Here is a 22,546-nt window from a genome sequence, read left to right on the forward strand (position 1 = left end):
AATTGATCCAATGTGTGATTATGAGTAATCGATTTATACTGACCCATCCAGTTACGAATATTTACACTTTTGTCACCCTTGCAGGATATATACAGTATAATATATACATCAAAGTATTATCTGTACTGAATAGTTCCGTTCTGGATGAAATCCACGCTCTTTACGCAGCAGCTTCGGGCAAATCCAACGTTGCGACGCCATTGTCCTCTATTGGCAAGCCGCCACTGCTCAGACGGTTCAATACATTCACATACTTTCTAAATAAAATAATCCAGGCCACATTGATTAAATTGCCCTGGTCACATGTACTCTCCCTTTTACCTGAACAACAAAACAGACCGTGGTCCGGTTCATTTTCAGATGGTTTGGTGGGGGTTTTGGTTTTGAAAGCCACCTGGTGTAAAGGACCTCTGATGCAGCCCATTAAGCATTTATTCATTAATATGCGACACGCGGTCAAGCGGTCAAGGTTAGAAATGTGCAATGTGTCACCAGTTCAATGAGGTTCAAGTTCAGGTTCTTTTCTTTAATTTCTTTCTTCTTGAAACACCACCACCGAGTAAGTTGTCCATAGGACGGGCTGCTCTGGGTGCTTTAGTCCTGAAGGGAAGGCCGCTTGGCACAGAGTGGGTTTTTGGTGTATTTAGCGGGTTTGGCGTGTGATCAGCAGGTCGACACCCCTCACAAAGTGCAGCTCCACCGGGGAGCCTTCTGGCGTCTTTTGATGAAGGCTGGCGACTAACCAAGACCAAGCTTGATCGATGTAACACCAATTAGTGAAAGCAAAGCAAAGACACCTCTTTGTAAAACAAAACCACCGGCGAGTTATCGTAAAAAAAAAAGCAACTTTAGGAAACAAGACCATTTGAGAAATGAACCCTTTTGACCACAAAGTGTCAGAAAGCTTAATGAAGCTTAATGGATTTGACCATTGGAGAAGTATGTTAAATCTTTAATTCATCTGAAGCGTAAAACAGCCACACATGTAAGGCTCCATTAGAAGGTGTGTTTCCTGATCAAGTAATTGTTGCACAAGTTGCGTTTATATTTTTATTTTTTAAATCGAAAAAATAAATTTATCAACCGTGTGTTTGAAACAATGTAAAACTGCAAACGTTTAGAGTGCACTTTAGTTCCGTTTTTTAGGAAACGGGTCCATTCGGTGTACTAAATATCATCAATACAATTATTTTAGACACAAGAATCACACATGGGTCAAAATATGTCATTTAAATGTTATTTAACGGTTTACTTTGCGAAAGGTAAGTTCATCATCGAGATCACATTGCCCTAAATGCGGTTGTTTTCTGATATAAGTGCAGGCCTGCAAAACTAAATGCACCACAATGGGGAAAATCGTGGTGTGGAAAAAAGTGGCACGTCGAGTTTATAAACCTGAGCTCAACACAAAACAGACGATATCTTCACATCTATGGGGCATTTGGTCGGACGCTTCCTTGTATCACGCAGCTGTGTTTAATAGAACAACAACAGACTACCAGGGAAAAAAAAACAAGCTCCCTGCAATTAGTCGTGACTCAAGATAAGATTTGAGATAATTGTTGGATTCTTTCAGCGCGCGTCAAAGTGATTCACTGCCACATGTCACTGCGAACGACAAACAACGATGAAGACCATCGCGCGTTCTCCTAAAAACATTAAAAAATAGGAATTTCTCTTTCTTCTCATCCTTTTTCCAAATCAAACTTGTTCATCTTATTGCTGGTGGTTTTTTTACTGCTTTTCTTTTACAAATGAACGTGCCAAAAGACGCCAACGATGACGACAATTACAATTAGCTGGAACTCATTCCTTCCTGAGTACTAGACTCTCGATGACACACTTGGTTTCGGGCGTGACCTTGGCAGAGCCCCCGAATTCGGTCTCCCAGCCTCCCCCCCCCCCGTTATCGCCATTAAGGTATTACGTTGCCATGGCAACGAGCAAGCAGCAGCCTTTATGGTTGATTTGAACCAGGGTGGTTTGGGCCGTTCGTTGCAGGACAAACAAAGTGAACAAAGACCTGACGGAGGGATTTGACTTCAGTCATGTGGAACAGCAGCAATTAAAGGGAGAGCAGAATTCCCCCCCCCCTCCGGATTCCCATCGCCCTACTTTGAGGAGGAAGTTAAAATTACCAAAGAAATCCGCTCGCAGGCCTTTGCGTAACACGGTGGCTTCGCTATTTTGTTATTTTGTGGTGATAGAAAAACTATCAAGTGTTTGTTCATCTTCCTCCAGGTTCAGCAGTGTCCTGGTTTATAAAAGCAAAACATTTTTATAATGTAAATTATAAAGTGATACTCAATTTCTTTGGGATAAGAAACAGATCAATAAAAAAAACGGTTCACGTTCCTGCTTTGGGTTTTAAGCTCCTACAACTTGGCTCATAAAGTGTTATTTTCTGGCAAAAATGTAGTGTATTGTGAATGTTTATCAAGAAGTTGAAAGTAAAAAAACAAAATGGGAAGTCAATCCGTATTTCTGGGATTGGTGCTTTGCCTTCGTAGTTCTGACACTGGAATCGACAAGTGCAGACAAGCCCTCCACGTTCACATTGCGCAACCCTCTGATGACTTCCCCAGAAGGTGAAGCAACCCACAACGTTCAAAGTGAACTTTCCTTCATGAATGGCTTCTGTACAGTATATTTAATATAAATACATCCCATACAATGTCTATAGATAATAAACAATATTTTCTAAAATGTCCATTCTGCATAAGGAGTGCTTTGAATAATTAAAGTAAACTTCAACTGAACTTAGACTCCATTGTGCTTTTACATTTTTCACAGCCCCGCCTTTTATGTTCAGTATATAAAGCGCACACCCGCCCTTGCTCTACAGGAATTGTTCCAGTGGAAGGAAAGATGGAGAAAGAAAGACAGACGCCCAGTGACATGTAAGTACAAACATTTCACTTAGATTTCATATGTCATCTTTATTTGTGTTTCGATAATACGTTTGAAATACATTTTCAGTTATTAATTAATAAGTATATTTAATTCAGAAATGAAGCTCGTATTTCCTGTAGTTGCAGTTAGTTATCCTTTCATGTTGAATAAACACCGTGAGCTCATTTAAGACCACTAAATTGTAATAGCCTGCCCAAGGACTACAGGTAATATTGACACAGTTTGACATTGATCATTTAAGTGTTAATTCATAGGCAGTGTCCTTGGTAAACAAATACAAATAATATTCAGAAAGTGTGAAAATAATGTTGTTCACCAGTTTTTCCTCATTCATCCAGCAGTATTTACACACACAGTGTGTGATTTAGTTATTTTTTTCCAACTTCTTCAAAGAACTATTTTGCCTAATTAGAACTGTGTTGTACCCTATTTCATGATTTATGTGTCCTTACTACTTCCGTGTGTTTTAAACATTTGTTCTTTATTTAAATTTTCATCAAATCGATGTATCCACCCATCCACTCATCCATGGTGTCTTTTTTTCAGGCGTCTGTGGGACACGGCCCGAGAGGTCCCCGACATTGAAGATCAACAGACGCCATGGAAGATGATCAAACTAGTGAAGATCATCTCTCTGTGTGTCGTGGCCGTGTTAGTGTTTGGATTGGCCCTGTGCAGCAAGGTCCGCTTACATTCTTTATTCATTGTGTTTCATATACACGAATTTGCATTTGTTGAGAATATTACAGATCAAGGTGACTGTGAGAATACAGACTTATTTAAGGATCACACTGAACAACTACAAACAAAACAACCATTGCACTCTTTGTTTCAGGTCTCCTTCCTCCTTCTGGTCACCTTGTCCAACGAAGGCACAAAGACCCTCCCGAGTCAGATGAGACCCGTCGCTCTGCTTCTGATCGGCTGCGTCCTCATAAGTTCCAGCGTCTTAGTATTCATCAAAAGCATGTGGAAGGCGTGCTACAAAACATCCAAACTGCCCAGAAAGTCGACCATTGCCCTGGTAAGACAAGACTCCACATGACCATAGGGTGGTGAAGCGTTGCTTATCATGAACACAAGGGTGGTGAAGCGTTCCTTGTTTTTTTTTCAGGAGGGTTGTGAAGCGTCTTTCATTTTCATCACAAGGGTTGTGAAGCAGCCCTTATTTTCATTAATTGGGCGGGGAAGCGTTACTTGTTTTTATCAGGAGGGTTGTGAAGCAACCCTTATTTTCATTAGTTGGGCGGGTGGAGCTTTTCCTTTTCTTATCACGAGATTTGAAAATAAAAAAAATTCCTCCGCCGGAGAAAGTGTACAGTGTTTTAGGGGCATTTCTGGCGCACCAAGATGTGTGGTGTGCTGGGAGCCACAAGGTTACTGGTTTGATTCCCGGTTGAAGTGTCCTTGATCAAGACACCTAACCCTTAATTGCTCCCCAGGCCAAAAATGCAATGCATGGTTTATAATGCAATGAAAGTTGCTTTGAAAGCGTCACCTAGATTACATGTAATGTACGGGGGGCAATCGGTTGTTCCTTCCTGTCTGTTGCTGACTGTCTTTTACTATGTGGTTGATTTTCATCATCTGCTTCTTCTTCAGGTTCTGTTCATTGAGTTCCTGGTGGCTATGGGGGCAGCGATTCTCACCATCGTTGCAATGCCCCACCTGGACATTGTGACCAACGTGACGATACTGAACGGCGTAGCCGTGCTCTCCACGCTCCTACAGGTGATCACGCAGTGCACCGCCAAGGAGAGGAACCGCTTCATGGTGCCCTCCATCACCGCCTTCCTCCTCATATTGCTCGGCTACGTCCTCTTCCTCGTCCTGTATATCACGAAGGATCCCACTAATACCCGGAGGATCATCTGGGCGGGTCTGGCTGTCGGCGGGTCCATCTTGATGTCCTTCAACTGGTGGGAGAACTACTTCAAGCTCATCAGCAAGAACCGCCAGAACAATAAGAAATCCCAGAAGGACATCGAGGACCCCAAGATCAACAAGCGCCACTCCTCCAACTTCCTTGGAGCCTTGTGTGCAGACGTGACAGCGTGCCAGAACGTTCTGTACATGCTCTCCAGCGTGCTCAGGATCGCGGTGACCGCCGGCGTGCTCGGAGCCTACGTCCCTCTGGACAAAATGGACTGGACCATCGTCACCTCCATCCCGAGCCGTGAGACAAGAATCATAGCCATCATCATCGGGGTCCAGCTGATCTCCTCCGTGCTCTGCCACTGGTTTTCTTTGGTGGCCTGCAAGATGCACGCCCTGCGGCGGTGCTTTATCCTGCCTTTGTACCTGGCGTCTCTGGCCGTCATGGTCCTCTTCATCGTCCCCGTTATCGTTTTCCATCAAAACTACAGAAACGCTCAGAGCGGGATTCAAAGCTCCGACTTCAGAGGCTACTGCAACGACGTCATCAATGCGAGAAACCAAAGTCTGAGCGGCGACGTGTTCCGAGATCTGGTTCAGGATGTGACTCGCACTCTGTGCTTCCTGGACTTGTCCAGGGTGTATGACATCGGCCTGCTGACAGGTAATATTCTACAGCTGCATTTCAACACAAATAATGAACAAATATAAGGTATTGTAGAGCCATGATGTATTCAACTAAAAGAATTACCAGTTAAAGTCCCACGGCTGCAGAGATTTGGGTACTTACAGTATCCAAAGGTGTCATTTTCATCAAGTGTGTTTATTAATCTCCCTCCAGGTTCAGCAGTGTGCTGGTGGCTTGGTCTCGTGTTGGCCACCCTTCATCTGTGGTACCTCAACGTGGCTCGTATCCAGAGAACCCAAGACTTGTTCATCAGGAGGCTGTTTGAGGGGGCCTTTATCGAGCAGTCCCTACTCCTCAACACACGATTCGACATTCTGTCAAAAGAGAGGAGAAAGAAGTACGTTTTTGGAATTGGGGTATAATTTTAGGTTGGGTAGTGTTGTATTGTTTCTCCTCCAGACAAAACTAGTTTTCTCACATATGCAAATCTTGTCATGTTCAGGAAAGGGGGGTTTGATACTGCGAGGATTTATCTCTGCGCAACCATGTGGCACGAAACGCACAATGAGATGATGAACATTATTATCTCCATATTCAGGTGAGTTTTGTTCTTTCCAATCCTTTAAATCTTAACCTAAGACAGTGGTATTCTTAACCACCACATTACTTTTGTTTCTTTTAACACTGCAGGCTGGACAAGTACCGACCAAAGACAGTACAATTATACGACGATTTCACCTTTGAAGCCCATATTTACTTTGACGACGCATTCCAACATGTTGAAGGGAGTCAGGGGGATCACCTCAACAAATATGCACAGGATCTCGTTAATGTCCTCACGGAGGTTTATGGGTAAGAAACAATTTTAAGAGATGGCCTACTGTTACTGTGCATTAGAGCATTATGTAGAATTGTCAGAAAAGTTGTCATTAAATGTAGTTTTCTTATTCTGCATGATCAGCATCTTCGTAAACATCGATGGAAAGTTCTTCAACAAAAAGCAGGAGATCCCTGATCTGAAGATTATGAAGACGCCGTACGGGGGTCGTCTGGTGATCAAAATGCCTCAAGGCAATGAAATCTTTGTTCACTTCAAAGACAAAAAACTCTTCCGCCACAAGAAGAGATGGTCTCAGGTGGGGAAACGATCTCTTTACGTTTACAAGTTCCATTACTGCCCACGTTGGGTCACACTTTGTGATAAAAAAAAAAAATTTCTTCATTTTCTAGGTCATGTACCTCTACTATCTTCTGGGCTATAAAATCATGAGCAAACACTACGCAGGCTGGGAGAAAAGACAAGACGAGGCTGAGCTGAAAGAGGCGGTTAATGTAAGATGTGGTCTAATATTTTTGGCAATTTTTTTTTTTTTCCACTCGAAAAGGCACCCAGATCATTTTGAAATAAATCCTAAATGTGCATTAAAAACTGTACTTGTACCCTCAGAAGGAGAAAAGAAACACCTACATCCTGGCTTTAGATGGCGACACAGACTTCCAACCGGCTGCTGTGATGCTGCTCATCGACCGTTTGAAACAGTACCCAAAAGTCGGTGCAGCTTGTGGCAGGATTCACCCAACCGGAACAGGTATGCAACTGTACCTCTAAAATAAACTAGACAAAAAACAATAAAACAAACCAAAAAAACAACCAAATCCAACATTAAAAGACTGTCCAATCATAAGGAGAAATGTTTCTTAGATGCACCACTGAAGCTGAAACGGTTGTGAACTATTGAGGTCTACAATACGCCCCTTTTTCCTCCAGGTCCCATAGTGTGGTTCCAGAAGTTTGAATACGCCGTCAGTCATTGGTTGCAGAAGACGGCGGAGCACGTGATCGGCTGCGTGCTCTGCAGCCCCGGTTGCTTCAGTCTGTTCAGAGCAGAAGCGCTGATGGACGACAACGTGATGAAGACATACTCCACCGTGTCCTCGGAGGCGCACCACTACATCCAGTACGACCAAGGTGAGGATGTTGTTGGACGGGATTTCCCAGAACTCACTCGGCCAATCGGTCCCCTCCTCTCACACATGAATGCGTTATCTGTGCACTTTCAGGTGAGGACCGCTGGCTGTGCACCCTGCTGCTAAAGCAAGGATGGAGGGTGGAGTACAACGCGGCATCTGATGCTTACACCAATGCACCTGAGGATTTCAAAGAACTCTACAACCAGGTGAGCGCTGCAGCTGATCAAAAGCAACATTGATCTAGTCGGTTATTATCATGCTGATAATAGTTTTTCTTCTCAGCGTCGCCGATGGGGGCCGTCGACAATGGCCAACGTGATAGATCTGATTGGCGACACCAGCGCCGTTTCCAAGAAGAACTCCTCCATGTCCAAACCGTTCATGTTCTACCAGCTCTTCGCCATCGCCTCATCCATTCTGGCCCCGGCCACAATCTGCCTAATGATCGCTGGTTGGTGTTTTTTGTTTGTCGGCACAGTTTTCTTTATAATCAACTCGATTTTCATCAATGTTTCCTATTTGGTGCAAATAAATGTGAAAAATAAATAGCTGTATCTTCCTCCTTTTGCGGTGTTCAGGTAGTTTGACCTTTGTCCTTTCAATAAATGGTGAATCTGCCCTGGTCCTGGCTGTTATACCTCCCATCATCTTCCTGATTCTCTGCTTCAAACTCAAATCAGACACTCAGATAGCTGTTGCTGGGATCATGAGTATCCTATACGCATTCCTCATGATGGTGGTGGCGATAACTATTATCGGTAAGTTGAATTCAGGGTATTCAGAGGTATAACTTTTGTGATACAACTGCAGTGAGTTTATTTGACTTTTTTGTAGAAGGTCAGCTTCAGGCTGGTTTAACACAACACACCCTTGTCTTTCTTCAGGCTCTATGGTGAAAGAAAAAACCATCCTGACACCCAGCAGCATTTTTGTCGTCACCATGGCCTCAATTTACGTAATCACTGCCATAATGCATCCCCAAGAAGCACATTTGGTGTTCCACGCCTTTCTCTACATCATCAGCATCCCTAGCGCTTACCTTCTGCTCACCATCTACTCCATGGTCAACATGAACAATGTGTCCTGGGGCACACGGGAGACAAAACCTACTGCGGGTCCTGCAACAGAAGATCCGGTAACCAAGCAGACAAACACCCAGAAAGGTATATACGGAATAAATATGAAAACCGTTCATCGGCCGATCACTCACAGTGTTGTGTTCATTATGGATTTTAGCTGACTGAACTCAAGTTCATTTTCACTCTTGCAGCAATGAGCATCGTACAACGGCTCTCCTTGTGGTGCAAATGTTGTAAAAAATCAAACCAGAGACTTGGAATAATGCAGCCACCTGTCAGCCAGGAGAATCTGATCCCAGAGGCCCAACAGCCTGAACCGCAGCCGCAAAACACACATGTGTCTGACGAAAGGATCCCAGAGGTTCAGAGGTAAGTCCTGAACCTGGAACTTTGATAGAGATCTAAACTGCCGGTGTCAAAAAGTGTGAGATGACACAAATTCCTTTCATGATTCTCTAGTGGCGAAGCACCGATGGCTGTCTTTGACTCCCCAGCCCAATGTAAGTTAAAACAAGTTCACAATAACCATTCTATCTGAGTTTCTATGTATTGTTTCGCTGAAAGGTTCAAGCCATGTTCAAAATGTGATGCCGCCTTGTTCTTCTGTCCAGGTTTTGTCACACAACTACAAAATACAACCATTCATCTGAATGAGGATTCCCTCGACAAGGTGTGTACCCAATTTTTATCAGGTCAGCTGTGCCTGACTCACATCGTCACAATGGTGCTCACCTCATTCTCTATAAAACGGAACTTAAGTTATTTTTAAGCGCTGCGTCCAAATACGCACAAATACAAGAACAATTGATTATTTTCTGTGCAGGAGGAGGAGCAGTTCTTTATAGAGCTTTGCGAGAAGTACCTGAAACCTCTGGAGGACAACAAAGAGACCAAACAAAAGATTACCCATGACCTGCGAGACCTGAGGAACAAGGTATGTTCACAGAGCTGAACCACGGAAAACAAATGTAACAGGTAACCGACGCGCAATTCCTGTTAAACAAATCTTTTTCTTTCACACACAGGTGAACTTTGGCTTCTTCATGGTGAATGCCTTGTGGCTGGTGGCTACCTTTACCTTCCAGCTCTTGCAGGCCTCTTTCGCCATCAGGATCCCTTTGGTCGACCTCCAGCTCCAGCAAACCGGACAAACCATCACAATTGACCCCATCGCCTTCATGTTCATTCTGGGTTTTGCGATATCGGTGATAATTCAGTTCCTGACGATGTTCTACAGCAGGTAACCACTTGGACCGAATTATGTTGTTTTTCTACAAAAAGGTTTTAAATCAAATGATTTTCTCATGAAGGCCAGTCAATCTCATTTGTGTTTGTTCTGTCTTCATCCAGAATCTACACCCTGATCCATTATGTGGCCTTTTTGGACACCGAGCCCAAACAGCGGAAACCAAAATACAAAAAGGGCAAAAAGGTATTTCCAACCACTGCTTTACTTCAACTACTGTTGCCTCTTCTACTCTGAGAGTGATGCTATTATTCATTACTTAGTATTTTCTATTGAGTTTATAATGTACTAGATGGCACTCATTTGCTTTCTTAGCAATTGTTGCCATTCTTAAGATAGATATTAATCACAACAAACAACAATAGCAGGTGCATCACTAAGCGTGCAAGTAAAAGAACATGTAATTGCTCTACAATTACTTTTTCTTAATTAAGGAGCCAGAAACCACACCCTCTGGCTAACTATGCTGAACGTCCTGAATTAGAACAATAAGCTGAGTCACCTGCCAGAAGGTCACTAGGTGTGGTGCCTTTTAATGGAGTTAATGTTCCTTTCATTTCCACCCAGCTGAAATCAATTGAGGACAACTCTGATTCCATCGCCGAAACCATCACTGACACCGTCACCGACACCGACACCGTCACCGACATCGACATCAACTCTGACACCATATCCGACGGCGGCTCTGAGCTGGACTCGTTTGAGAGTGATGATGATGAGTTCTATGACGATGTGGCACTTTAAACCACAGACTACACTTCATGTGAGATTCTACAGATGTATTTTACTGTACATATAATTAATTTATTTTTGTTTGTGACAAAATATTCATGAAGGAGCTTAGATATCATGATATGATACACTGCACATCTTGGTTTGCTGCTTATGTGTTGAAAAAAAACTAATGTGAAGTGCAATGAAGGAAGTTTAGACACAACTACAGACGTTTTTATTTTCCTTAATGAGCCTGAGAGACGCACTGTAAAAAGAAAGAGATTATCTGATCGAGCTATTTGACGTTTAGAGCATGATGTTGTGAACTGTGTGATTATTACTATATGTTGTTCTGCTGTTGAGTTCTTTATATATATAAATATATAAATATATATATATATATTCACACAATGACGGTATTTCTGTGTTTGAAACCCATAAATGTAGACTTTTTGGGAGCAATGTCATTGTAATGTAATTTCACCATTGCGATTTGACAGGTAAAAATAAGATGCAGGGTCGTTTTATTTATCAGAGGATGCACATTAGACACTGAAAAGAATGCTATCTTTGAATTTACTTTTGAATGTAAAATCAAGAATTATCTTTGATTTAAACTTCTGTATTTAAACCTTTTAATGCAATGATGTCGAGCAGATGTTTTTCTGCTTTGGATTGTTCTTGTTTCTCAATAAAGCACACCATGATAAATTTGTATCTATTATTTCAGTCAACATGGTAAAAGTAAAAATCGGAACACCCAGAACATAATTCATCACATTTTCTTTTTTAACATTAACCTTGAATAAAAACAATTTATAAGCAGTTATATAAAGAATAAAACATCACATCTGTTGTCTTTGGGCAGCTTCACACTTTAGACTGATTGTAAGAGCCCGAAGTGTATATTGTATAATGTTTTATGACATAGAAGAAATTAAAGCCTCTTAAACTTGTTTCTGTCAAACCTTAAAGACAAGACCTGTAATGGCTGTAACATAAAATGTTTCCCTGACCTACTGCTTGTCACCACGCCTCAAAAGAATCATGCAATCATAATTAAAGGGACACAAAAGATAAGAAATTAAAATTCCTCACACACCCAAGTGCACCTATGCAAGTATGTGTGGCGCGGTACACAAAATGGGAGGTCAAAAACAAAAGGAAGGCTGTGCCGCCCAACAACCTTTCTGACTTTACACAACAAGTACTTTACACAAAGGTTACTTCTCATAGACGAGAGTCCCCCTTGTATCGGGTCATAAGCAGACGCAGACCTCACAGGCTTGGAAGGGAAGCCGGGGGGTTTGGGCCTTAAACCTGCATCCTCTCTATCAGGGGCCTCCTCTGTCTGCAAAGAAAACCCCATTCTGATTGTATAAAAGTCTCTCTGCTTCTGGCTTGATGTAAACGGGATTGAAATGGTGTGCAGACAAAGTTAGCCACTAACTGGTGACAAACATGTCCCTCAGCGGACCACAGGGTCACAGGGAGTCACGCGTCCTCAGAGATGACTCTAAACCCCCTTCATGAGGTGACAGTGTCCCTGTTGGGTTTGCACCTTGCTGCACTGGCTCCGCGGGACAAAGCAAAAACCATTAACGCCGGTTTAAGGGGATTAGTGCTTTGATGTCGTGCAGGATTCCGTCTCCAATGTTTGCAGAGGAGACGTCGGGTGGAGCGTTGGGAATCCAGAGCTCTGTCGATAGTGTGACCAACATTTCTTTTACTGATGCATGTTAAAAGCAAGAGACAGACAGCTGCTGCGGGGTACTTACAGGACTTGAAAGCACTTTATGTAACAGCTTTGTGACAGCACACCCTGTCAGGCTCTTTGAACAATAAGACAAACGTACAGAGGTGAGGCTGGTGTGGAATAGAATCTGAATACCGAATAACGTACATCTGCCCAACCTAAAGAAAATCAGACAATAGATTCATCATAATCTTCCCACTGAACAGGCAGTTGGAAGTCTTTAAGTGCTGTGTTTCATTTTAAATGGTTTTTTTTTTTTTACAGCGTCACAGCTTAAGGTTTGAAATTACAGTTGTTTATTGGTGATTACTTACTAGTAAAATATACAATGTCCACTGTAGTCATGAGGAATATGCTCATGGGACTTATTTGTGCCGTAGTTTGACCTCGTTATGTCATCTACATTAAACCAACGGGGGCCGATTCAGAAGAGGTCTCATTTTCCAGCAGGTATACAAGGTCACGGAATGTACAGTACAAATGTGGACACAAACACACAAAGGACAATTTACCAACACGATGGCGATAACACACACACACAAACATGCATCGTCGTGGCTTCAACGCACACTGTTGTGGTCCCCTGTGGACCTCTTCTCCTTGAGTCAGACCTGCTTCCTCCTCCTCCCTCCTTCATCGGGGAGGAGTTGGTTCACCGGTGCCCTCTGGTGGTGCATCACGGATGTGAACCTGAATGTTTAATTAATTGAATAAATTAATAATTAGTTTTATTGGTTTTAAATGTCGACCCACCGCAGAGAGAGAGAGAGAGAGAGATTTGTAAAGATTTAGCAGAGGAGGCTTCAGGTTTCCCTTTCCTGTCCGAGTCATGTAACCACGGCAACAAACAGGCATCACCGCCGAACCGTGACAGCAGGCAGGTTTCAGTATTAAAGATGAAATATGTAAACTCTGCCCTTCCTTAACCAAGCTTTCTGAGTTTCATAGTTCGGACGTTTTACGTAAAGATGAAGATGAGAGGCTTTTATTGTATTAACTGTCTCTCAGTATTTCATGTTTGAATCCAAAACCTCAAACAAAATAATCAATCAATCAATGTTAAAAATGAATTGATGACATTAATTCAACTAAACATTGATAAAAATAACGTTTCTCTTAACATTCATCAATCTGGGAGAAAAATAGATTTATAGATCAGTTTGATCATCAGCGTCATCACAGCATTTCCATAGAGAGCCACTTTGCATCAGCAGCACCACGCTCCAGTGCTCTGGGAGAGCTTATAGTCCTGAGAGTTGGACCCTGGAGGACAGCTGTCCTTCATCCCAGCAGAAGACACAGAGATCCTCCTCATCACAAACATGACTTTGATCTGCGTCCTCGTCTGGACTCTCCTCTGCTTCACAGGTAAAGTCCAGAGGACCAAAGTCCTCTCCTCTGTGGACGTCCGTCCCTCTGAAATGAAGGAGACACCACCATGACGCTGCTCTATGTCTTTGTTTCCGTGTCCTCAGAGTCCAGAGGCCAGGTCACAGTGACTCAGCCTGGAGCAGTGAGCTCTGCTGCTGGAGGCTCCGTCTCCATCTCATGTAGAACCAGTCAGAATGTTTATGGCAATAATTATTTAGCCTGGTACCAACAGAAAGACGGAGGAGCTCCAAAACTGCTGATTTATCGTGCTGCCAGTCGAGCATCAGGGATTCAAAGTCGTTTTACAGGCAGTGGATCAGGCTCTTCCTTCAGTCTGAGCATCACTGGACTCACGGCTGAAGATGCAGCAGTTAACTACTGTCAGAGTGCTCACTACATCAACAGTCAGTGGGTGTTCACACAGTGAAAAAGAGTCGTACAAAAACCTCCCTCAGTCAGAAGGAACAGAAAGTGAACTGACTGAAGAGACTGACGCACTTCACTGGAGACACACACACACACACACACACACACAATGTACAGGTTCATCAAGAGATTTTAGTGTTTCACTATTATTACCTTAATCAATCATGCACATTCATATCAAAGAGTTGGATCAAAAAAATGGATCTTTATGGAATTCAAATATTTCTTTCCACCATATGTTCACATCCCTTTTAAAGCCTTTTGTTCTAATCTGATCCACCAAATAATGATGAAAAGCAAACCCTAAAACAAGACTATTTCCTTCCTGTAGCTGCCTTTTCATGAAGGGCAAACAAAAACACATTTTCTCTCTAATATCCATAAACAACTCAACAAAAAACTCCACAGCTGGAAAGGATCTGAAGTATTAATAAATTTCAAATGGTTCATTTTATCCAACACCCTTGATTGGATTGTTTCTGGTTTATGATCTTGTAAACCTAGTAAAACACTAAAGTTATGTTTCATTTGGATCTCACTGCTTTTAGCGGTGAATTCCTTTGTAACACAAGCAAATCTTTTTGCACCATGAACTGAAACGAGTCCGTCGACACAAGACACAAACGCAGAAGCATGTTCCAGGGTGGAGAGTCTGGGTCAGACTCTCTGGTTCAACACGACACTGGTTTGAATCCTATTTGAAGAACCACAAGCAGTTTGTGTCTGTAGATAATTACACATCACAGTGGATTAAAACACATGTGGTGTTCCCCAGGGTTCCATCCTGGGGCCTCTCCTGTTCAACAGCTACATGCTTCCACCTGTTCAGATTATGGCAAGAAACAAGTGTGTAATCATGTTTATGCAGATGACACACACATTTACTTTGATCCCTACTGTCACCTGAAGATAATATCAATGAATAGAGGACTCATGTCCCAACAGACAACAAACTCCCAGATATCTGCAGGTCTCCTGAGACTCTGAATGACTTCAAGTAAAGAACGAAGACGTCTCTGTTGTCTGCAGCGTTCAATTGAACCAGACTCAGGGGTGTTGATCTATTTCCTGCCTTTCTGCATTTTTTTAGCTTATTGTTTTAATGAATAAATCTTCAGAACATTGTTCTTTACTCATGATGCTTTTGATGCTTTAATGTGAATTCTTTTAAATTGTCTTGTTGTTGAAATATGCTTTATACAAATAAACATGCCCTCATCTATACTTATAGTATATAACATAATATACCATGATAACGCTCTCCTAGTTTAATATATTTCCAATTTAGTTAAAACTTTGTAATTAAATTAAGACTATTGTGACTTTTTGGACAGACCTTATATGTGATTCATATACTGTTTATGGGATTGAAACATTCAAAAAATGATCTTACTGAAAGAATCTTTAATTACAAATAATGATGTAATGAAAGGTTTATAAAATCAGAAATGAAATATAACAATACTTTGATCGTGTCACATTCAGTTAATTTCATTCCTATCAAAGAATGCATTCTAAAATATTTAAAGAAAATCAATAATCTATATTAATATTTTCGTAAATTCCAAATTTATTAAATCTCAAGAGTCAGTTGGGTAACTGTATGTAAATTTATTTGAACTAGAGAGCAACATCTGTTTAGTACAATAACATACTTGACGACAATGAATTTAATGAAAAGTTATTTATTGTGTTAAAATAGTAAAAATCAACAGAACTTGAAGAATGAAACATGAACTTAGACAGTGAGTGATTAAAAGCAAGAAATAAACGAAAAGAGTTACAGTCAAACTGAACCGGTATCAGTATGAACCAGTACCAGTATGAACCAGTACCAGAGCCCCAGTGGCTCAGCTCACTGGGAACACTGGTCTCTCCTCAGCGTCTCTGAGAGCTTAGGCTGGGAGCCCTGGGTGGCCTCACAGGTCACAGAGCCCACCTTGGCCCACTGGTCTGCAGGGAGCCTCAGGGTGCTGCTCCAGCTGTAGAGGGCGCCCCCCCCCAGCACCCCGGGGCTCCTGCTCTCCTCCCAGCTGCTGCTGCTGCCGTCCACCTTCCAGGCCAGACTCCAGTCGGAGGGGAAGCCCTTGTTGGCCAGGCACACCAGCGTGGCCGTCCCCCGCTGCAGCTCCTCCCTGGAGGGGGGCAGCACCGTCAGGGTGGGACGGACATCACCTAGGAGACACAACCATCAGCTGTCAATCAAACACCAGACACGGGGCTGATTCAGTCCTCTGAGGAGTCTCTGCCAGATGTTTCTTCTGCTCCAGCAGTCACTCACTCACACCATGTTTCACTTCCCTTCAAGAAGCCTCTCATGCACATCAGCACAGAGAGGGTCCTCAGACAGGAGGACACCAAACCAGAGAAGAAGCGCCCAGATGTGGACAAATGGTCAAACTGTCCAGAAACGTTGGCTAAAATAAGGACTTCAAACGTGAATAAGTAGAGAAAATAAACCCGAGAGCCCTCAAACTCTCTTCATGTGGATTTCAGTCAAGATTAGAAAACTTCATGAAAGTGGTTTTAAAGTTCAAGACCGAATGAAGTCGATCGTTAACTCGTCCCTAAACATTTTCATTAGGAAGAAACAAAAAGCAAAATCCATCGATATTTTGTGCTTAAATAAAAAAACAGATTATTTTTTAAACGCTTCCAACTCAATAGAAAATCTGACTTTCCAACAATGCATTTAGTTTTTATGTCACAGAAACTTACTTCCCAGAAGCTCAGACTGAGAAACACCAAATGAAAAGAAGTCAAACATTGTAAAAGACGTATAAAACAGGGTTAAGGTGCAGGTCCTTCTACCCTTTGAGTCACATGTTAGGACGACTTACTAAGCTGCTGTGAGCTGCTCAGCATTGAGCCTCCGTACTAAAAGCTCTCAGACTGAGACACACTGAACTAAAGCTTCAAGCCAAACATGAACTTTACCATCAACGTTTAACACACTCGTCCTCTCTCTAGTTCACACTTTGACTTTCATACAAACACGGAAGGGAGGCAAAATATCTCTGAAAAACATACATTAATATATTATAGTAATCTATATCCTTTTCCTGTTGAATATGAATGAAAATATGATACATTATAGTCAGAAATAAGGAGATTATTAAAGGTTTGACTTACTTCCAACGCTCAGTCTGGTTCCTCCACCAAACGTGTACCACAGTGACACAAAGGCATTGAACCACCGTACAAAAACCTCTCAGAGTAGAGAGACACGGCTCAGTGACAGACACACAAACACACAACACACATTCAGTGTGTACAACACCTCGAACCTTTAAACCCATCAACACAAAATAAAATACTAAATGCAAAAAATATTATGAGTTAATTTTAAATTAAACACTATAGACTTGAGAATAAAAAAATGTTCTAATTTTTTCTCACTTTGCTTTTTTTTATCATAGTGAATTTTGGGGATTTTAGAAATTATTCCATAAGAAAAAGTTTTCCATCAAACTGCATCAAAGACTCGTTAAGGAGCACTGACACATTCCTGATCAATGCAGTGATCAGCTGATCCATCCATTGATCATCAGCGTCATCACAGCATTTCCATAGAGAGCCACTTTGCATCAGCAGCACCACGCTCCAGTGCTCTGGGAGAGCTTATAGTCCTGAGAGTTGGACCCTGGAGGACAGCTGTCCTTCATCCCAGCAGAAGACACAGAGATCCTCCTCATCACAAACATGACTTTGATCTGCGTCCTCGTCTGGACTCTCCTCTGCTTCACAGGTAAAGTCCAGAGGACCAAAGTCCTCTCCTCTGTGGACGTCCGTCCCTCTGAAATGAAGGAGACACCACCATGACGCTGCTTTATGTCTTTGTCTCTGTGTCCTCAGAGTCCAGAGGCCAGGTCACAGTGACTCAGCCTGGAGCAGTGAGCTCTGCTGCTGGAGGCTCCGTCTCCATCTCATGTAAAACCAGTCAGAATGTTTATAGCAATAATCGTTTAGCCTGGTACCAACAGAAAGACGGAGGAGCTCCTAAACTGCTGATTTATCTTGCTACCAGTCGAGCATCAGGGATTCAAAGTCGTTTTACAGGCAGTGGATCAGGCTCTTCCTTCAGTCTGAGCATCACTGGACTCACGGCTGAAGATGCAGCAGTTTACTACTGTCAGAGTTATCACAGTCAGTATGTGTTGACACAGTGAAAAAGAGTCGTACAAAAACCTCCCTCAGTCAGAAGGAACAGAAAGTGAACTGACTGAAGAGACTGATGCACTTCACTGGAGACACACACACACACACACACACACACACACAATGTAGAGGTTGATCAGGAGCTTTTAGTGTTTCACCATTATTATATTAATCAATAATGCACATTCATCTCAATGACCTAAAAGGATGTTTATTAAATTCAAATGACTCTTACCAACATATCTTTACTTTTTACTTACACAATTCCCTAGAAATGATTATAACTTCAGTGTATGTTGGATAATAAGTAACATTTTCCCTCATTAATACCTAAACAACCCAAAAAGTACATCTAGATTAATGATTTTTTTATTTACAACCTCTTCAAAAATAAATTGTTGATGAATGAGACTCTTCAATCCAGTAGAAAGGACACGTCTCAGAGACAAACAGTCAACTGAGAAGCTTTTTGGATCGGCACTTAGCCAGAGAGTTAACGTTACGTTAGCATGACATCAAAGTAAAGAACAGCGAGTTGACATCATTGTAAAGTTTTCTTGGGTACAAGACTAGCACGCTGTCAGTCACACCACGGAAACACACATCTAGACCAAGATGTTGACAAAGAGACGAGGGGCTAGCTGGTGAAGGACGTGAGGGATCATCAATGAGAGCAGGAGGCTCAGAGGGGCAGCGCTACTCACTCCTTCCACTTTGAGGGCTCCATTAAGGTCACAAAGAACACAGTTTCATAAGTATTCACCCAATATGCCAAAGAACAAGGAACAGAGCTATGAATGAAGACGATAGTGAGATTTATTTAACACATTAAACAGAATCATCATGAAAGTTCAATGAGGAAAACAGATTTTTATTGTACAGTTCAATAAATAATCTGCATTGCAGATTATTCATGTTGCATTGAGATGTTAGCCTCATGCTATGTGTCATCACAGCATTTCCATAGAGAGCCACTTTGCATCAGCAGCACCACGCTCCAGTGCTCTGGGAGAGCTTATAGTCCTGAGAGTTGGACCCTGGAGGACAGCTGTCCTTCATCCCAGCAGAAGACACAGAGATCCTCCTCATCACAAACATGACTTTGATCTGCGTCCTCGTCTGGACTCTCCTCTGCTTCACAGGTAAAGTCCAGAGGACCAAAGTCCTCTCCTCTGTGGACGTCCGTCCCTCTGAAATGAAGGAGACACCACCATGACGCTGCTCTATGTCTTTGTCTCCGTGTCCTCAGAGTCCAGAGGCCAGGTCACAGTGACTCAGCCTGGAGCAATGAGCTCTGCTGCTGGAGGCTCCGTCTCCATCTCATGTAGAACCAGTCAGAATGTTAATAACAATAATTTTTTAGCCTGGTACCAACAGAAAGACGGAGGAGCTCCAAAACTGCTGATTTATTATGCTACCAATCGAGCATCAGGGATTCAAAGTCGTTTTACAGGCAGTGGATCAGGCTCTTCCTTCAGTCTGAGCATCACTGGACTCACGGCTGAAGATGCAGCAGTTTACTACTGTCAGAGTGCTCACTACATCAACAGTCAGTGGGTGTTCACACAGTGAAAAAGAGTCGTACAAAAACCTCCCTCAGTCAGAAGGAACAGAAAGTGAACTGACTGAAGAGACTGATGCACTTCACTGGAGACACACACACACACACACAGACACACACACACACACACACACACAAACAAACACACAATGCACAGGTTCATCAAGAACTTTAAGTGTTTCACTATTATTACCTTATTATCAATTTTATTTTATTTTTACACAAATTCCCTAGAAATGAATATAACTTGAGTCTATGTTTGACAATAAGTAACATTTCCCTCATTAATACCTAAACAATTCAACAAATACATTAAGATGAATGATTTCTTTTTTACAACCTCTTCACAATGAACTGTTGTTGATTGAGACTCTTCATTCCAGTAGAAAGGACACGTCTCAGAGACAAACAGTCAACTTAGAAGCTTTTTGGATCAGCGCTTAGCCAGAGAGCTAACGTTATGTTAGCATGACATCAAAGAACAAGATACATAGTTATGAATGGAGAATATAGTGAGATTTATTTACCACATTAAACAGAATCATCATGAAAGTTCAATGAGGAAAACAGACTTTTATCGTCCAGTTCAATGAATAATCTCATTTCATCTCGTCTCTCAGATTATTCAAGGTGCAGATTAGAGACGATCTGGAGGAATAAGTATGAACAGGTTGCATTAGTACATCTGTCTTTGGGTTGGTACAGAACGAGATGTTAGCCTCATGCTATGTGTTGTGAGCTGTGAAAGGACTCGTCATCGTTCATGTGTCTCTGCAGGCGGTGGCTGTTCTTGTTTCTGTCTCATACTCAGACCACGACTGAAAGAACTTGTGTGAGTGAAACACAGATGTTTCTCATTCTGCTTCATTACTGGAATGTCTACTTATTGGAAGAGATGTTCTCTGTTACTGTGTTAAATCAATGAAACAACCACCAACACACAAAAGACTGAATGCACAGAGAGGTTTAGGCACGAGGTGATTACCTGAAGGCAGCGTTCAATACGTACGTAGACTGGAAAGAACATGTAGGGAGGGAAGAGAGTTATGAATGATACTCTAAAAGAGACCGAAGCTGAAGAAGAGCGTTCTTTTCATGGTCATGTTAACGTGTTTCCTCAGAAGTTACATCAGACATGATTTGAATAGTGAAACCTGGTCATGTGACGAGGACTCACTGGCTCCGTGTGTTTGCATACGTTTGCTTCCTCTCTGCTCCCTCGCCTTAAGACAGATGATCAGTGGAGGTCCAGGCCTCACAGACACTTGCACGCCTGCAGCACAATGATGATGTCACTGAGTCTACTGCTGACCGGCCTGGGGCTCCTTGTTCAGGGTGAGACTCTCTTCTGGAGGCTTTGCTTCTCCAAGGTGATGATCTGCTGTGATGGAGAACCAGTGGAACAAGCAGCGTGGACCTTCTCCATCTGTTCTCCGTGTTAAAGAAATGAGACTCTTCTGTTCGGGTGGTGATCATCTTCCTCCAAACTGGATTTGTGTCAATAACCCTTCTGCTCTTCTTCATGTTCTCCAGGTTCATCAGGAGACATCCTGCTGACTCAGTCTCCTGGAGCTCAGTCTGTTGTTCCAGCACAGACTGTCTCCATCAGGTGTAAAGCCAGTTCTAGTGTTAGTAACTACCTTCACTGGTACCTGCAGAAATCAGGAGAATCTCCCAAACTTCTGATTTATTCCACCTCAAATCGTCAGTCTGGGATCTCAGATCGTTTCAGTGGAAGTGGATCTGGAAGTGACTTCACTCTGACCATCAGAGGAGTTCTGGCTGAAGATGCAGGAGATTATTATTGTCAGCAGGGTTACAGCTCGTTCACACAGTGAAACAACGTCGTACAAAAACCTCCTCAGCTGGAGAGGAACTGATCCACTCAACAGCTGCACAGGAACACAGACACTTTACGTTTGAGTGACACTTAACCTTCCTCTTGTGATGCAGTCGGCAGCGACCCGTTTTGGGTTTTAAATGCATTAAGAACCACATTCATTTGTTCATTGCATCAAGGCTTCTTGACTTTGTCAGGAATCTCTATTTGAATGAAATGAAGTAAAAACATTATTTTCACTCCATTATAAAATGCTCTGGTTAAAATCATGACATTTGTGTTGTAAAGGTCAGCTTTGACCCAGTGATAATAATTATAGCTCAAACTGAAATCATAAGTGCTCTGTCAGCCAACACACTAAGGTCACACCAAAATTATTAAAATCAGTTTTTTCATGGATAAGGAAGCCCAACCAGGTAACCATGACACGGGAAATAAATTGGATGACAGATATTTGTTATTAGTGCATTTTACAGCTGATTTAACACATGGTTAAAAACCGACCTGTTAAAATAAGAGATGGTAACAGAAAGAAAACACAAGATACATTCATTTAATAATTAATGTCAGGAAATACTATTTAAACTGGAATGAGTGATAACAGCTATCTAATTGAATAAGGTAAAAGATACGTTAATTGACACGATCACTAGGTATTCATCCCAGAAATACAATATTTACCTCTATATCTGTTTAAGTTTCATTTTTTCATAGGTTATAGGTTTGATTGAAATAAAATTCAAATAGTTCATTTTCCAACACACTTGATTGGATTGTTAGTGTTTAATGATCTTGCAAATCTAGTAAAACACTAAAGTTATGTTTCATCTGGATCTCACTGCTTTTGGCGGTGAATTGCTTTGTAACACAAGCAAGTCTTTTTGCACCATGAACTGAAACGAGTCCGTCGACACAAGACGCAAACGCAAAGGCAGACGCACAAGCATGTTCCAGCCTTTAGAGTCTGGGTGAGACTCTCTGGCTCAACACGACACTGGTTTGAATCCT

The 22,546-nt window shown here is 42.1% G+C and overlaps 2 protein-coding genes and 1 gene segment (V, D, J or C); 2 read left to right on the plus strand and 1 right to left on the minus strand.

The window, feature by feature from the left end:
• The first annotated feature begins 2,765 nt into the window (after positions 1-2,765).
• Positions 2,766-11,137, plus strand: LOC119218925 (chitin synthase chs-1-like). The gene is made up of 22 exons (XM_062558530.1): positions 2,766-2,900; positions 3,460-3,595; positions 3,749-3,937; positions 4,516-5,452; positions 5,630-5,813; positions 5,919-6,014; positions 6,107-6,268; positions 6,378-6,552; positions 6,647-6,748; positions 6,864-7,005; positions 7,185-7,385; positions 7,478-7,593; positions 7,670-7,838; positions 7,966-8,145; positions 8,272-8,550; positions 8,658-8,835; positions 8,926-8,966; positions 9,078-9,136; positions 9,290-9,400; positions 9,492-9,706; positions 9,817-9,898; positions 10,280-11,137. The coding sequence occupies exons 1-22, from the start codon at positions 2,869-2,871 to the stop codon at positions 10,454-10,456; spliced, it is 3,963 nt and encodes a 1,320-aa protein (XP_062414514.1). The 5' UTR covers positions 2,766-2,868; the 3' UTR covers positions 10,457-11,137.
• Positions 11,138-15,690: 4,553 nt separating this feature from the next.
• On the minus strand, positions 15,691-17,278 carry LOC134107161 (Ig kappa-b4 chain C region-like). The segment is given in 3 exon segments: positions 15,691-16,154; positions 17,112-17,187; positions 17,267-17,278. Coding segments are annotated over 3 exon segments (408 nt in total).
• Positions 17,279-19,172: 1,894 nt separating this feature from the next.
• On the plus strand, positions 19,173-21,976 carry LOC119219047 (uncharacterized). The gene is made up of 5 exons (XM_062558652.1): positions 19,173-19,279; positions 19,387-19,705; positions 20,476-20,534; positions 20,869-21,033; positions 21,232-21,976. Exons 1-5 carry the CDS (start codon positions 19,234-19,236, stop codon positions 21,534-21,536), a joined length of 894 nt encoding a protein of 297 aa, XP_062414636.1. The 5' UTR covers positions 19,173-19,233; the 3' UTR covers positions 21,537-21,976.
• Positions 21,977-22,546: the final 570 nt, after the last annotated feature.

Source organism: Pungitius pungitius, chromosome 17 (assembly GCF_949316345.1).
Source record: "Pungitius pungitius chromosome 17, fPunPun2.1, whole genome shotgun sequence".
Lineage (NCBI taxonomy): Eukaryota > Metazoa > Chordata > Actinopteri > Perciformes > Gasterosteidae > Pungitius > Pungitius pungitius.